Consider the following 17,323-nt stretch of genomic DNA (forward strand, 5'->3'; position numbering starts at 1 on the left):
AATGTAATTTGGGTATAATTACAAAGCTCAGGTCCATCCCAGGACCTGCATCTTCTCTGTGACTGAAGATTGCTTGATTGCCAACACCTGCCATACGGAGGCCAGGACAGGGGGGTTGCTTTTTTTTTTTTTTGGCCACATCACACTCCTTGTGAGATCTTAATGCCCCGACCAAGGATCGAACCTGGGGCCCTGGCAGTGGGAGTGCCGAGTCCTAACCACTGGACTGCCAAAGAATTCCCAAGGCAGGTATTTAGAGCTTACTGTGTGCCAAGCACTAGGGCTCTGATAATGAAGAAACATGGTCCCTGCCTTCATGGGAAATTACATTCTACATGGAAACTTGTGTTTAATCAGATTATTACATCAATCAGTGTAAAACTGCAACTGAAAAGTGTGGCCTCTGAGAGGTTGGGAAGGCATATCTGGAGAGGTGATGACCTCTGAGCCAAGCCTGAAGGAAGGGCAGTGAAGGGGGTGGGGCGGGCCTGTGGATTAGCCGGGACAATGGCTGGGAGATGAGGCTGGGAAGGTGGGTGGGGACCCGGGCCTCTAGCTGTGAGAAGAATGTCGTGTTCATCTAAAAGCAATGAGAAGAAATAACCGGAGTGAAGGTCAGAATCTGGGGTAGTGTGACAGAATCTGAGACTGAAAATGACCACTCTCGCTGCTGCTATGTGGAGTACTGACTGGTGAGGGACGAGGGAAGCTTGGAGGCCACTGCAGTGGTCCAGGCCAGAGATGCTGGCAGCCAGGACTTGGCCAGGGACTAGTGGACACATAGCAGATGCAAGAAATGTTTAGGAGGTAAAGCCAAAAGGACTTGATGTCAACACTGAGTGCACTGAGTGCTGCTACCATCCCCTTGGAGAAAAGGCCAGGTGAGACAGTGGTCAGCAAACCTGCTCACATCACAAAACAACTTGGGATAGTTTTTAAAATATAGGTTCCCAGACTGTATACCCCAGAGTTTGATTCAGTCTACCTGTGTGGAGTTAGACCGTGACATCTGCATTTAAACACATGCCCTGGGAGATTCTGATGCCCCTTGTCTGCAGGCACTGATCTAAGCGACTCTGTGTCTCTGACCCTTGACACAGAAGATCCATGTGGAGAAGCACGGCCTATGGCCCTGAAAGTCCATCCCCTGTTTCCTCCAGAACCACTTCTCTTTGGGAGGCTGCATAACATACTGACCTGATTTTCCAACAGAGTGCAAACACATTGCTCAGAAGCAGGTACAAGAAAGATCTAAGGGTACAAATAAACCTATTTACAAAACAGAAATAGAGTCACAGAGGTAGAAAACAAACTTATGGCTACCAGGGGAAAAAAGAGGGAGGGGATAAATTGGGAAATTGTAATTGATATATAAAATAGATTGACTAATGTATAGTTATACACTAGTTATACAGCAAACTCCTCAATACTCTGTAATAACCTGTATGGGAAAAGAATCTTAAAAAAATGGATACCTGTATATGTATAACTGATTCACTTTGCTGTACAACAGAAACTAAAACATTGTAAATCAATGATACTCCAGTTTAAAAAAAATTTTTTTTTAAGTCTGGGGAAGGTCAGTCAGAGTGCCCTGTTTATACTACCACACCCAGCACATGAATGCACGCCAGCGTGTACACACACACACTATCTGACGGGGGCCTTCCTAACCTTCCCAGGGCAGGGACTAAGAAATCACTATGAACATACCACCCAATCAGGACTTTTCCTGGTGGGTTCTAAGGATTTATGGTTACAGTTCATGCTATAAACTCAGGCCCCTCACAGGCTTAGCAGTTTACAAGGAGACCTTCCACAGACAGACATAAAGGGCTGTGACTAACTCCAGACTCAGAAGGTCTTGCACTGTTCGGTGGCTAGCAGGAAATGTGCTAAATATAACTTCCTCCTCAAGGATAGACACCAAAATACGTGTGCTAAAAATGCAGTCTGATTTCATTGCCAAAGGGGTGGTGAAATCTTGATGAATACCTCTCTTCACTCTGGCATGTCATACCGAAAGCCCACAGCTGCAGGTACAGTTTGTAACCAGATAGAAAATAATCCTACTGACTGATGATAGTGTGCAATAATTGGTGCAAGACATCGCTTTTCTCATCATGTAACCTATCAGTTCACACTGAATCCTCCTGAGATGGGATCTAGAGGGTCCTTTCTCTCTGAGCTCCACCCTCTTTACCAGGGTCCTGGTCTATCTATAACTCTCTCTTTTTTTTTTAATATTTATTTGCTGTGTCAGGTCTTAGTTTCAGTACCTGGGCTTCTCTTCAGTCATGGCAGTGCATGGGCTTAGTTGCCCCACAGCATGTGGGAACCTAGTTCCCTGACCAAGGATCAGACCCACATCCCCTGCATTGCAAGGTAGACTCTCAACCACTGGACCACTGGGGATGTCCCCAGGGTCCTAGTCTAGCAGAAAGAAGCAAGTGAGGCACCTGAGATTTTGAGGGTCAGTCCCAACACCATCCAGGGGGAATAGCTCAAGACAAACCATTTCTTCATTTGCTCATGTTCACTGTTTTCCATAGCACCATTATTATACCAGAGAAGTCTTTACCTTTATCCTACTAAATACCACTCTTCACTAGGGTTGAGGAGGAAAGACAATCCTAGCTTGACACTTGTGAGTATAATGAATTCCTAGATTAAGGAGGATCCGTTGATGCCAATAGATAGATGCACAGAGCCCTCCTCCAACCCAGGAAGACAAGACCCCAGTCTGTTGGTTGGTGATTCTGTAAAGGGGTAGGAGGAACCCTCTGCAGACCTGACCTTGCTAATGATACTCCTTCCTCCAGTGTGTTCTGAGGCCTGATGTGGAGTCTGTTATAATTAGGCAATCTCATATTTGAGGTGATACATGTGAAAACAAGTTATACAACCTTAAGAAGCCTGGGACAAAGATCACTCTGAAGGATGTTGGGTTGGGGATGGTATTTTCATCTGTGTGAAGCGTCTAGTCAAGCTATGGTTTTTCCAGTAGTCATGTATGGATGTGAGCGTTGGACTGTGAAGAAAGCTGGCACCGAAGAATTGATGCTTTTGAACTGTGGTGTTGGAGAAGACTCTTGAGAGTCCCTTGGACTGCAAGGAGATCCAACCAGTCCATTTTGAAGGAGATCAGCCCTGGGATTTCTTTGGAAGGAATGATGCTAAAGCTGAAGCTCCAGTACTTTGGCCACCTCATGTGAAGAGTTGACTCATTGGCAAAGACTCTGATGCTGGGAGGGATTGGGGGCAGGAGGAGAAGGGGATGACAGGATGAGATGGCTGGATGGCATCACGGACTCGATGGACGTGAGTCTGAGTGAACTCTGGGAGTTGGTGATGGGCAAGGAGGCCTGGCGTGCTGCGATTCATGGGGTCGCAAAGAGTCAGACCCAACTGAGAGACTGAACTGAACTGAACTGAAGAGTCTGACTTTGGAAAAGAAAGAGCACAAGGCTGACACCTGATAATTGACATGGGGTCAGAGAACAGGATTTGGGGGAGGGTTTGTGACATAACAAAAGATTTATGGACCTCTGGTAAATTATACAGTAACTAAAAAAAATAGGCATCATGTACTTCCCATAATTTTCAAGGAAAGAGAAAAGTGTCCAAATAAAGCTGCCTAAATATCTATTACAGGGACTTCCTTGGTGGTCCAGTGGCTAGGACTCTGGGCTCCCAAAGCAGGGGGCCAGGGTTCAATCCCTGTCAAGGAACTAGATCCTACCTACCACAACTAAGAGTTCACATGATTCAACTAAAAATCCCAGCCTGTGCACCACAACTAAGACCCGTGTGTGTGTGTGTGTGTGTGTGTGTGTGTGTTCACTCAGTCGTGTCCGACTCTTTGTGACCCATAGACTGTAGCCCACCAGGCTCCTCTGCCCATCGAGTTTTCCAGGCAAGAATTCTGGAGTGGGTTGCCCTTTCCTTCTCCAGGAGATCTTCCCAACCCAAGGATCAAACCTGAGTCTCTTATGTCTCCTGCATTGGCAGGCAAATTCTTTACCACTGGACCACCTGCTGCTGCTGCTACTAAGTCGCTTCAGTCGTGTCCAACTCTGTGCGACCCCAGAGACGGCAGCCCACCGGGCTCCCCCATCCCTGGGATTCTCCAGGCAAGAATACTGGAGTGGGTTGCCATTTCCTTCTCCAATGCATGAAAGTGAAAAATGAAAGTGAAGTCGCTCAGTCGTGTCCGACTCTTAGCGACACCATGGACTACAGCCCACCAGGCTTCTCCATCCATTGGATTTTCCAGGCAAGAGTACTGGAGTGGGGTGCCATTGCCTTCGCTGGACCACCTAGGAAGCCAAATTAAGACCCGGGAAAACCAAATAAATCAATATTAAAATGGAGAAACAGACAGAGAACAGAATTATGGACACAGGGAGAGGGGAGGAGAGGGTGAGATGTATGGAAAGAGTAACATGGAAGCTTATATTACCATATGTAAAATAGATAACCAATGGGAATTTGCTGTATGTCTCAGGGAACTCAAAGAGGGGCTCTACATCAACCTAGAGGAGTGGGACGGGGAGGAAGATGGGAGGAAAGTTCAAGAAGGAGGGGACTTATGTATACCTATGGCTGATTCATGTTGACGTTTGATAGAAAACAAAATTCTGTAAAGCAATTATCCTTAATTAAAAAATAAATTAATTAAAAGCAAGCAAACAAACAGGTATTACAGTAGTGGTTTCCTGCATGAGTCTGCAGACTGGAGCTGGACCGTGACAAAGGATTTCTGGTCTAAAATGAAATAATATTTTTTCAATACTTTTTAATTCTGAAATTATAGCCTTTCTAACCCTACAAAGATTAAGCTATGTTCTTTTATGAAAAAATGGTGACATTCTAAGATTGTTTGGGATAAGAGGGAATATCATTTCTTGAGATTTTCCCCTCTAATTAGTTAACTTTAATAAAATCCTAATGCCTGGAAGTGCTGCATCAGAGAAGACCAGGATGGGAAAGGAACTGAATCTTTTCACAAGAAGGCAAATAGTTGATGTAGAACTCATGACTGGAGGATGACCATGGAAAGATAACAGTGTTCAGAGGAAGCAGATCTAATTAAAGATTCAACCGTTAGTGTATAAGTCCAAAAGGAAATCACAAAAATGTAAGTGAAAGCATTTGGATGACAGGAAAATAACACCTGGCAGGAGTTACAGAATAGATGTTAAGATGAAAGGAAGACATGGAGGGATGATGCTTTTTAAATTCAGGTTGCAAAACTGCTCCAAGGCAAGATGCTAAGGTGCCAGAGGTCCCAGAATCAGGGCATCAACTCCAAGTCTCCCTCTGCTGGAAGCAGAGCACCTAGTATATTCTTGCCCTACTGACAATTTCACTTACTAGGATTTTTTTTACAGTGAATTATAATTGATATATTATACTAGTTTCAGGTATACAACATAGTGATTAATACTTTTATCATTATTTAATGATCACCATGATAAGCCTAGTAACCATCTGTCACCAACACAGTTTTTACAATATTATTGACATTAGTCCGTGTGCTGTACATTACATCCCATGACTTGTTTATTTTATAACTTCGAGTCTGTACCTCTTAATCCAGTTCACCCATTTCACCTGCTCCCTCACCCCTGTCCCCTTGGCTACCACTCCTTTGTCCTCTGTGTCTATGAGTCTGTTTCTATTTTGATTTTGTCACTTCCTGCAATGTCGAAGAAAGATGGTCAGACATAACTTTTATAGATTTCAAGTCAGATTTCAAAATGTTCCAAGAAAAATTACCTGAGCGGCTCAAAGGGGACAGCTAGTTCTCCTGTATGAAGCTCCAGTATTTTGTTTTCCCCAAAGGATCCTGCTGAGGAAAAAAAGAGCCTTCACCAATTAGAAAACTGCACTGGTTGTTTTCTGATGTGATCAAACTATGAGCAGGGACAAATGACAAGTCTCTTACACTAAAAAATGAACCAAGCAAGTAAAGCAAGGACACAGCTCATGTGAAAATGTTAAACCAATATGAAGGTTTTAGTGGACTGAAAGGTCAGTTTGAAGTGGTAAAGGATAAGGCTGCCAAAAAAACTAATGCAATGTTAGGGCTCATTCCTTGGATTCCTAGGTCGATGCGATGGTTCCACTGGACTCTGACCTGAGCAGAAGTTCAGTTCTGGGAAATTTTTCCTTTTTTGTGTGAACAAAACATTTTCATTTTAAAGAAATAAGGAGAAGTGGGACTTTTAAAAAATCATTCAGGACTTTCCTGGTGGTCCAGTGGATAGGATTCTGCCTGCCAATACAGGGGACATCGGTTAGATCCGTGGTCCAGGAAGATTCCACATGCCTTGGAGCAACTAAGCCTGTGAGCGGCAACTACTGTACTGAAGCCCATGCACATAAAGGCCGAGTATCTCAACAAGAGAAGCTACCACAATGAGAAGCTCACGAACCGCAACTAGAGAGTAGCCCCCACTCGCCACAACTAGAGAAAGCTCAAGAGCAGCTGCAAAGACCCAGTGCAGCCAAAAATAAATAAATATATTAATTAATTAAAATATTTTTTAAATCATTCATAATTACACTATCTAGAAATAACCACATCAAATATTTTTAAACACGTATGTATGTATACATGTATTCTTTCTATATCAATAAATATAGAATATAAAAATGCAGTCACCCTGCAATAGGGAAGAAGAAACTTATATTCTATTACAAGATAATCAGGGCTTCCCTAGTGGCTCAGCAGTAAAAAAAATCCTGCCTGCAATGCAAGAGATGCAGGTTCAATCGCTGGGTTAGGAAGACCCCCTGGAGAAGAAACGGCAACCCACTGCAGGGTTCTCGCCGGGGAAATCCCACAGAGAAGCCTGACAGGCTACAGTCCATGGGGTCGCAAAGGAGTTGGACACAACTTGGTGACTAAACAACAAGAACTAAGAGTAGGAATTTATGCTAATAAATTTTAGCACCATTAACAATATACTAGAAATCTCAGTGTCCACTGTTTACAAATGTGACATCTAAAAGTAAATTATGTAGTTTTGTTGGTATTGACATGGAATGATATTTTAAAATATCAATTTGCAGATAATTCATATAATGCCATCCCATTTTTGTAAAATAAAAGTTTGTATAAATAAATATGTGCATGTTCTACAAGTGAAACAGGAGGGAAGGGGGCAGGGAACGACCTTTAAAAGAAAGACACAGCAGTAGGGTATGACAAAAACTGGTTGGAACCGCCTTTTTTCCTCAGCGCTGGGCGCTGACGAGTTGCTCGCCTCTTTTCCTCCACTGCCTCCCCGTTCTAGATTAGCCGTCGCCACGGGTTTTGGAGACTTGAAAAGCCCTGCTGGCCTCCGGCGCTCAGTGACTCCTGGGCGGACAAGGGCTACGTCGAGGGGTGCGTGCCATCACAAGCAGACGTGGCGGTGTTTGAAGCCATCTCCGGCCCACCACCTGCCGACTTGTGTCATGCCCCGCATTGGTGTAATCACAGTAAGTCTCATGAGAAGGAAAAGTCCAGCCTGCCAGGAGTGAGGAAAGCTTTGGGCAAGTATGGTCCTGCTAATGTGGAAGACGCCACAGAAAGAGGGGCTACAGGTAGTGAAGATGATGATGACACTGTCTTTGGATCTGAGGGGGAGGAGGAAAGGGAAGAAGCCAAGAGGCTAAGAGAAGAACGCCTTGCCCAGTATGAGTCAAAGAAAGCCAAAAAACCAGCACTCGTCTCCAAGTCTTCCATCTTACTAGATGTGAAACCTTGGGATGATGAGACCGATATGGCAAAACTAGAGGAATGTGTCAGAAGCATTCAAGCAGACGGCTTGGTCTGGGGCTCTTCTAAACTAGTTCTGGTTGGGTATGGCATTAGAAAACTTCAAATACAATGTGTAGTTGAAGACGACAAAGTTGGAACAGATATGCTGGAGGAGCAGATCACTGCTTTCGACGAGTAGGTACAGTCTGTGGATGTGGCTGTGTTCAACAAGATCTAAATTCCATCGTGGATCAGTTCCTTTAAATAAAAGTTTGAAAGACAAAAAAAAAAAAAAACTGGTTAGAACCAACGCAGCTCAAGATGGCAGAAGATTCGACTTCCAGTGGACCTTGAGACTCATTATACATTCATTATAATTCATTAGCATGCTAAATGACACACCCACCAGCGTCATGACAGTTCTGAGGCCAATCATGACAGGCCAAAAAGTGGGCAGTGGCCTAATTCCTGGAAATCTCCCACTTATTAGCCTATGAAATTACTCAACCCATAAAAACTAACCACCCCATATTTTAGGGCCTCTCACCTTCTGACAGTCCACACTCTGTCTGTGGAATGTGCTTCTCCTAAGTCCACTTCTCACCTATTACTGTCTCTAACTGAATTCTTTCTGTGACAATACATCAAGAACCTAAGCTTTATTAAGTCCTAAGACCAAGTGTATGATCTCAGTTAAAAGATGTGGGTTCAAGACCCATCTGAGGTGTGTGGTCTCAAAAGCATAAATTGCTTAATTAATAATGTTTGCTGCTGGAGAGTAGAATTGGCTGATAACATTCTCATGGTTTATTTTCAGTACTGGCTGAAATTTTACAATGAATGTGTATTTTTATAGTTAAAAATTAAAGATCAGAAACAAAAAAGCTCTCCGGTCAAAAGTGATCCTCATTTTGATTCATATTCATCTGTCACTAGTGCAAGTGAAGTCACTCAGTCGTGTCCAACTCTTTGCGACCCCATGGACTGTAGCCTACCAGGCTCCTCTGTCCATGGGATTTCCCAGGCAAGAATACTGAACTAGGTAGCCATTTCCTTCTCCAGGGGATCTTCCCAACCCAGGGATTGAACCCAGGTCTCCCACATTGTAGACAGATGCTTTACCGTCTGAGCCATGGGAATCAGGCGTGCTCACGTTGATTCCCACCTAGCCCAGCACAGGCATTTACCTGATAGTTGACAAAGCTTGGAGAAAGCAAAAAGCATTGCAGGAATGGACTCCCAGAGGGCTGGGTAAGGTCAAACAGAAGTAAAGTGAGAGGCTGTGAGGTAAAATTCATATTTTATAGCAAGACAAGAAAAATTTAAACAGAAAAATTTCTTCTCTGCCCTTTAGCCTCCTCTCTTCCCCATTGAGCATTGTATATCTGAATTATGCATCAACCAAACCTCCCCAGTTTTCAGGAATACCTGCTCAAACATAAAAAGCAACATTCTCTTAGAATCAACAGGAGAACTCCTTAAAGATAGCATTTCTGGACTTCCCTGATTGTCCAGTGGTTAAGACTCTGGGTTCCCAATGCAGGGGACATGGGTTCTATCCCCTGATCAGGGAAGATCCCACTTGCCACATAGGGAGGGCACACCCCCAAAAAATAACATTTCTTTTTTATCTTATAAGGTGTAACTTGATCTACCATGATGAAGTGTGTGTGTGTGTGTGTGTGTGTGTGTGTGTGTGTGTGTCAGTCGCTCAGTCGTGTCAGATTCTCTGCAACCCTGTGAACTGCAGCATGCCAGACTCCTCTGTCCATGGGATTTCCCAGGCAAGAATACTGGAGTGGGTAGCCATTCCTTTCTCCAGGGGATCTTCCCAACCCAGGGATTGAACCCGGGTCTCCCACATTGCAGGCAGATTCTTTGTCATCTGAGCCACCAGGGAAGCCCATAATGAAGTTTAGATCTGGATTACATAAACTGTCAATAATATGTCATTTGATATACAACCCTCTGTCATATGTCAAGAAACTCATATAACTGTGTCTTGACTTTTTACTGGTTCAACAGTTCTCAGAGCTTTCTAAGATGCTCTTCTTGAGTTATAATCCTCCAAGTCAGCTCAAATAAAAGTTTCCATTTGTTTATTAGATTAATTTTTCACCTACAAGGCTAAATTCTCCCTGTTGAAAATAAGAGAAGGGCTGTCTCTTTCCCTTTTCTGAGACATATACTTTAGAAAACTTGTGAGTTCTGTCTGTTCTTTGAAATGTACATAAATATTAAAGTATGTTTATGTATATAAATCTTAAATGTACATAAATCTTTAGTTTCAAATTTTAAATCAGCCTCTGGCCAGCTTTGTGACCCAGCAAGTCTTTCTTCAGGACCTTGGAACCATCTCTTTGAAGTAGAATCAAGAAAGATGGCACCCTTCTTCCCAGTCTCCATGGGAAAATAGGAACCTAGCTTGGAGGACGCCTCACTCTCAAACTACCTTCTGTCATAAAGATATGAGAGGTTTATTTTTCCTCTGGATAGGGCTAATTAGCTAACAGATGGCTATGCAATTACCAGATGAAATTAGGATATTACCTGTGACAAATGTAAGAGGTCTTGACCCCACCATTTGTCACCATCTGCATTCCAGTTCCCTGACCAGTGATTGAATCTGGGCCCCCTGCCTCAGAAGCACAGAGTCTTAGCCACTGGACCACAGGGAAGTCCATAGCCCCTATTCTTATCTGAGTGGCCTTTGTTTCCACAGCACTCCACAGAGTTGCCTTAGGTGTGTGTTCCAGGAAAAGCACAGGTGTTAATTCAGGCAAGGTGGATACTGCAGTGCTAGAGGTCAAGGAGGACAGGACTGTAAACCCTAGTGTTTCTGGTGACATTGGAAAAAATCTGGCTTGAACTAACCTGAGCCATAGACCTACATGGTGCCAGTCAAATATCTCAGGCAGTGTTTGGGCACCAAGAATTCAAAAAGTTTAGTTAGAAATAGGCATCTTTCTAATTCCTCAGTAAGGGGGAAGGGCTACACATGGTGCAGAGAGAGAGCTTTAGTCAAACTATTTTTGAGTCGTGAGAAATAATGACCTTCTCAAAAGTGCTCAATAAAGAGGGGTTTGATATATAGGTACGGACAACCTCATCAAATCCAGGAACAGGGAATAAAACTGTCAGCGTCTTGACCTGAGAAATCATTAGAGAGGAGGGTCCTTCACTCTTACGTCTCTGCAACTGAGTTGACTCTCACCCATCTCTTCTCTATTTTCTGTTTTCTCTATTACTCTATATGATGGGCAGACGGGGCTCCTCATTACTCATCAGCTTGTTGCAATAACTTATAATGGTAAGTGTCTGAAAAAGAATATATATTCATATATACACATATGTGAATATACATAACTGAATATGTATAACTGAATCACTTTGGTGTACACCTGAAACTAACACAAATTGTAAATCAACTACACTTCAATCACAAAAAAAAGAAAAAAAAAAGAGAGAGATGGAGGGACCCCTGCCCCCACCAAAGTAATTACTCATCAGCTTGTACCTGCCCCAAATGGCCACTCCAGGCACCAAGTCTCCTTGAGCTTCCCGAGGGAACATCACCATTGTCTGGTAGAATCACTACATCTCTTAGTTTTCAAACTCTCAAAAAAGAGACATTTGTTTGTACAATTTATCTGTCCCAGCCAAGCCACACAGGTTATAGATCACTGGCCAGGCAATGGATTGTGCCTTCAGTCAAATTATCTATCCATGGGTCAGTCCTTGGAAGCTGAGGGAACAGGGTATGTCTTACATGAGAATGCAAGAGTGTTGGGTGTTATGAATGTGTTCTAGCACAGAAAGCAGTGTTATTAAATAACATGGACTACATATATCCACCACAGTCATTACAAATGTCCACTGAGGGAAGACAGTGGGTCACAGGATATGACAGTGGCCTGGAGAATAATGAAGATTATTCCTAGAAAGATTCCTAGAGAAAACAGAAGGAAAGGGCGTCCATGGTGAGAAAACTAGGAAAGACTTTGTGTCAAGTTGATAGAAGAGTTGTATTCAGGATCCATGCAGAAAGGGGGTCAAATATGTTGGGACTTCAAACAGGACACACACAGGCTGTAGACCCTCTGCAATTCTTCAATATTCAGTGTGGACAGAACTTGGAGATCATCAAGTCAAGCCCTGATGCACGTCAGAAGACAGCACTGAGGGCCAGAGTGGAAGGTGGCACGGTGACACCACTGTGGTCACAGAGTTAGAGTTAGAACCAAGGCCAGAGTCCAAGTCCCTGTCTCCAAGCTCAGCTTCTTTCTGCTATAGACCACTCAGGATCCCTCAGCTAGCTCACTCTTTTGCTAAGGCAAGTCCTCTCTTTCATTTTTCTTTCTTTCTCTAATCTTTGCTTTTTGGCCATGCCGCATGGAATATGGGATGTTAGTTCCCCGACCAGAGATCATACCCACTCCCCGTGCAGTGGAAGCACAGAGTCTTAACCCCTGGATCACCTGGGATGCCCCTCTCTTTTTCTTTCCTAAAAAATTCCTCTCTTCTCATACTGGGAGTTTTCACAGTGGGTACCTGGTAATGAAGAGGAAGAGGAACTATATCCCACTCCTCTCCTCAGCGTTGTCCTCATCCTCTTTTCCAAACCCGCTCGAACCCAGTGACGCACCCCTGAGGACCCTCAACACTGTATCATTCCTCAGAGTATACATGAAGGGGTTGAGGAATGGAGTCACGACACTGCTCAGGACTGAAGGAACCTTGTTGGCCTCTTTCTGGGAGGGAGTCACATAGATAAACACCATGATACTGCTGGAAATCACAACTATGGTCAAGTGGGAAGCACAGGTTTGAAGGCCTTGTTTCTTCCACTTGCAGAAGGAATGCTTCCTATCGCCAGGATGATGTACGAGTAGAAAAAGGCCAGGAGGACTATGCCGCAGAGGAAGACCATGGATGAAAGCATAAAATCCATCAGCTCGATGGCAGTGGCGTCCACACAGGTGGGGGCCAGCAAAGTCCACTGTCACAGAAGAAGTGGTTAATGACGCCGGAGTCACAGAAGGGCAGCTGGGAGATGAGGATGCTTGGAAATAGCACAGATACGAAGCCTCCCACCCAAGAGAACACAACTGTCCTGATGCAGACAGGGGGCCTCATGATGGTGCTGTACCACGGCGGGGGGGGCGGCGGCGGGGGTGGGGCAGATGGTGGCGTAGCAGTTATAGGACATGACTGTCAGCAGGAGAAACTCTACCGTGCCCAGGAAGAAGTAGAAATAGCACTGGGTGATACAGCCAGCAAGGGAGATGGTTTTATCACCAGATACTAAGTTGGCCAGTGCTTTGGGGAAATGACAGAGGTGAAGAGGACGTCCAGGATGGAGAGGCTGCACAGGAAGAAGTACATGGAGGTGTGGAGGCGGGCCTAGGACTGCACCACGGAGATGAGGAGCAGGTCTCCCAGGAGCGTCATCAGGAACGCGGGCAGCAGGAGCGCCAGGAACTGCAGCTCCACCTGCCTGCTGAGAGGAGATCCCAGCAAGATAAACTCCATCAGCAGGGCACTCTGATTCTCCATGGGCCATCCGCCCAGCTCAGTACCTCTAATGGGACAAAGGGAGATGATATTTAGGTGCGTGTTCACGGTACGAAATCCCAGGGCTGTTCACTAGAAAAATAGACAGGATGTGCTAATCCAGATTAGATTTGTATTACAAATTTACCATCCTCTGTCTTCCCCTTCTCCTCCTGCCCCTAATCCCTCCCAGCATCAGAGTCTTTTCCAATGAGTCAACTCTTTGCATGAGGTGGCCAAAGTACTGGAGTTTCAGCTTTAGCATCATTTCTTCCAAAGAACACCCAGGGCTGATCTCCTTTAGGATGGACTGGTTGGATCTCCTTGCAGTCCAACGGACTCTCAAGAGCCTTCTCCAACACCACAGTTCAAAAGCATCAATTCCTCGGCACTCAGCCTTCTTCACAGTCCAACTCTCACATCCATACATGACCACTGGAAAAACCAAAGCCTTGATTAGACGGACCTTTGTTGGCAAAGTAATGTCTCTGCTTTTCAATATGCTATCTAGGTTGATCATAACTTTCCTTCCAAGGAGAAAGCGTCTTTTAATTTCATGGCTGCAGTCACCATCTGCACTGATTTTGGAGCCCAAAAAGATAAAGTCTGACACTGTTTCCACTGTTTGCCCATCTATTTCCCATGAAGTGATGGGACCGGATGCCATGATCTTCGTTTTCTGAATGTGGAGCTTTAAGCCAACTTTTTCACTCTCCTCTTGCACTTTCATCAAGAGGCTTTTTAGTTCCTCTTCACTTTCTGCCATAAGGGTGGTGTCATCTGCATAACTGAGGTTATTAATATTTCTTCCGGCAGTCTTGATTCCAGCTTGTGCTTCTTCCAGTCCAGCGTTTCTCGTGATGTACTCTGCATAGAAGTTAAATAAGCAGGGTGACAATATACATCTTTGATGTACTCCTTTTCCTATTTGGAACCAGTCTGTTGTTCCACGTCCAGTTCTAACTGTTGCTTCCTGACCTGCATTCAGATTTCTCAAGAGGCAGGTCAGGTGGTCTGGTATTCCCATCTCTTTCAGAATTTTCCACAGTTTATTGTGATCCACACAGTCAACGGCTTTGGCATAGTCAATAAAGAAGAAATAGATGTTTTTCTGGAACTCTCTTGCTTTTTCCATGATCCAGCGGATGTTGGCAATTTGATCTCTGGTTCCTCTGCCTTTTCTAAAACCAGCTTGAACATCTGGAAGTTCACGGTTCATGTACTGCTGAAGCCTGGCTTGGAGAATTTTGAGCATTACTTTGCTAGCGTGTGAGATGAGTACAATTGTGTGGTAGTTTGAGCATTCTTTGGCATTGCCTTTCTTAGGGATTGGAATGAAAACTGACTTTTTCCAGTCCTGTGGCCACTGCTGAGTTTTCCAAGTTTGCTGGCATATTGAGTGCAGCACTTTCACAGCATCATTTTTCAGGATTTGAAATAGCTCTACTGGAATTCCATCACCTCCACTAGCTTTGTTCGTAGTGATGCTTTCTAAGGCCCACTTGACTTCACATTCCAGGATGTCTGGCTCTAGGTGAGTGATCATACCATCTTGATTATCTTGGTCATGAAGCTCTTTTTTGAGTTCTTTTGTGTGTTCTTGCCACCTCTTCTTAATATCTTCTGCTTCTGTTAGGTCCATACCATTTCTGTCCTTTTTCGAGCCCATCTTTGCATGAAAAGTTTCCTTGGTATCTCTATTCTTATACCCCCTATATTGGTAAAGAGTCTGCCTGCAATTCAGGAGACCCAGGTTCAATCCCTGGGTCAGGAAGATCCCCTGGAAAAGGAAATGGCAACCCACTCCAGTATCCTTGCCTGGAGAATCCCATGGACAGAGAAGCCTGGTGGGCTATATATAGTCCATGGGGTCACAAACAGTTGGACACAACTGAGTGACTAACACACATACATATTGAAAAAAATAGAAATATGATTAAAAAAAACAAATGTTGAACAGATGGTGAATCCATATAAATTCTTTTTTTAATTTTTAAAAAATGTTATTGAAGGGGACTCCCCTTCAGTAGGAAGGGAAGTGGTCTGGTGGTTAGGAATCCACCTTGCAATGCAGGGGACCTGGGTTCCATCTCTAGTCCTGGAACCCTGTTCAGGGAGCTCAGGGCCCATGTGCCACATGGGCATGGCCAAATTAGAAAAAAGAAAAAGTTTAATGAAGGCAAAGATACATGGATCAGATTGTAATAGGATCTTCTGTGCTTTAGGCAACCCAGAAATCCAGATGGTTGCTCTGCATTCAGCTAATCATGCTACCTCTAAGCTCAGATCTGCTCATCCAGGTTTTGCAGCCACCTAGAACCTTCTGTAGTAACTACCTTGATCAAAAGCCACAGTGCGCTCCACATCAGACCAGTAGCTCCTAACAGGTGAAATGAACCCCTCCCTGGTGACTTAAGTGGTAAAGAATCTGCCTGCAATGCAGGAGAGCCAGTTTCCATCCTTGGGTTGGGAAGATCCCCTGGAGAAGGAAATGGCAACCCACTCCAGTATTCCTGCCTGGGAAATCCCATGGACAGAGGAGCCTGGTGGGCTACAGTCCATGGGGTTGCAAAGAGTTTGAAATGACTGAGCGACTAATACTTTGATTTCCCACTCATCTGGACTTCTGTCCTGGCTATAAAGTTGTCTCTAATGAGCAAGCACATGGTGTAGACAGCTGGAAGGTTTAGTATGTTGGATTTTTATATTCTTTATGAAGTTACAGGGATCCATTCCAGTACTGGGCCCATCCATTCCGGTACTGGGCCCATCCATTCCAGTAAGTAGCCATCAGTCCAGCTGGGCCATCCATTGACCAACTGGCGCCTCCCATGCTGTCTATACATTTGACCCGGCTAAGGAGTCAGGGGGTAGCCTCACCAGCAAGCTGCTGGATGGTGGTTTGCCCCCTCTGATGCTGCCATCTTCCTTGCTCCCTCTCCAGTCCTCTCAGTGCCTATAGCTCAGTCGTAGTTGCTTTTTAAGAAAAGGAACACTGCACTCACCTGATGGGCAGCAATTATTATTCTGCTTCTCTCATTTTCTTCTCCTCTGTCCCCTCAACCCAACACGGACCATCTTCCCATCAGTTGTTTTCGGAGACTGCTAGGCCAAGTGTCCCTAGGGCTAAATGTCTCCTAGGATTACTGCAGGACAGCTGAATCCTGTTGTGGGAAATATAGCTAATGTACTCAGAAAAACCTGGACCTGGAGCCGAAAGACCTGGTTTCAAATTCTACTTCTTACCACCTTTGAGACTGGACAAATCATCTCACCTTTCCAGACATCTGCACATAAATCCTCACATGATAAGCAGGGCTCTTTTCCCTATCTTTTTCACAGCCTGGTTGAGAAGCCCAAAACGGAAAAAAAGATAATTCCCATGAAGTACCTTAGGAAATCATAAACATACCATAATCAAATGTTGCTGTTCTTTCAAGAAGCTCTACTACCCTGTAATATTGACAAAGAACAATTCATGTTTTCCTTGTCTTTTTTGCTAATGTTGTTTCAGTTGCTAAGTCATGTCCAACTCTTGGCAACTCCATGAACTGCAGCATGCCAGGCTTCCCTGTCCCTCATCTCCACTGAGTCAGTGATGCTATCTAACCATCTCATCCTCTGTCTCCCCCTTGTTCTCTTGTCCTCAATCTTTCCCAGCATCAGGGTCTTTTCCAGTGAGTCGGCTCTTCACATCAGGTGGCCAAAGTATTGGAGCTTCAGCATCAGTCCTTCCAATGAATATTGAGGGTTGATTTCCTTTAGGATTGACTGGTTTGATCTCCTTGCAGTCCAAGGGATTCTCAAGAGTCTTCTCCAACACCAGAGTTCAAAAGTATCAATTCTTCAGCGCTCAACCTTCTTTATGGTCCAACTCTCACATCCATACATGACTACTGGAAAAACCATAGCTTTGACTATATAGACTTTTGCTGGCAAAGTAATGTTTCTGGTTTTTAGTTTGCTGTCTAGGTTTGTCATAGCTTTTCTTCCAAGGAGCAAGCATTTTTATGAGAT

At 44.3% G+C, this 17,323-nt stretch overlaps 1 protein-coding gene and 1 pseudogene across 1 annotated transcript; one reads left to right on the forward strand and one right to left on the reverse strand.

Moving 5' to 3' along the window:
• The first annotated feature begins 7,212 nt into the window (after positions 1-7,212).
• On the forward strand, positions 7,213-8,049 carry LOC120853735 (annotated as a pseudogene).
• A 4,278-nt stretch (positions 8,050-12,327) lies between these two features.
• Positions 12,328-13,309, reverse strand: LOC120853736 (olfactory receptor 6J1). The gene is given in 5 exon segments (XM_040227653.1): positions 12,328-12,581; positions 12,584-12,748; positions 12,751-12,913; positions 12,915-13,072; positions 13,075-13,309. Coding segments are annotated over 5 exon segments (975 nt in total).
• Between the last annotated feature and the right edge of the window lie 4,014 nt (positions 13,310-17,323).

This window comes from Oryx dammah, unplaced genomic scaffold (assembly GCF_014754425.2).
Source record: "Oryx dammah isolate SB20612 unplaced genomic scaffold, SCBI_Odam_1.1 HiC_scaffold_26, whole genome shotgun sequence".
NCBI classification, from domain to species: Eukaryota; Metazoa; Chordata; class Mammalia; order Artiodactyla; family Bovidae; genus Oryx; species Oryx dammah.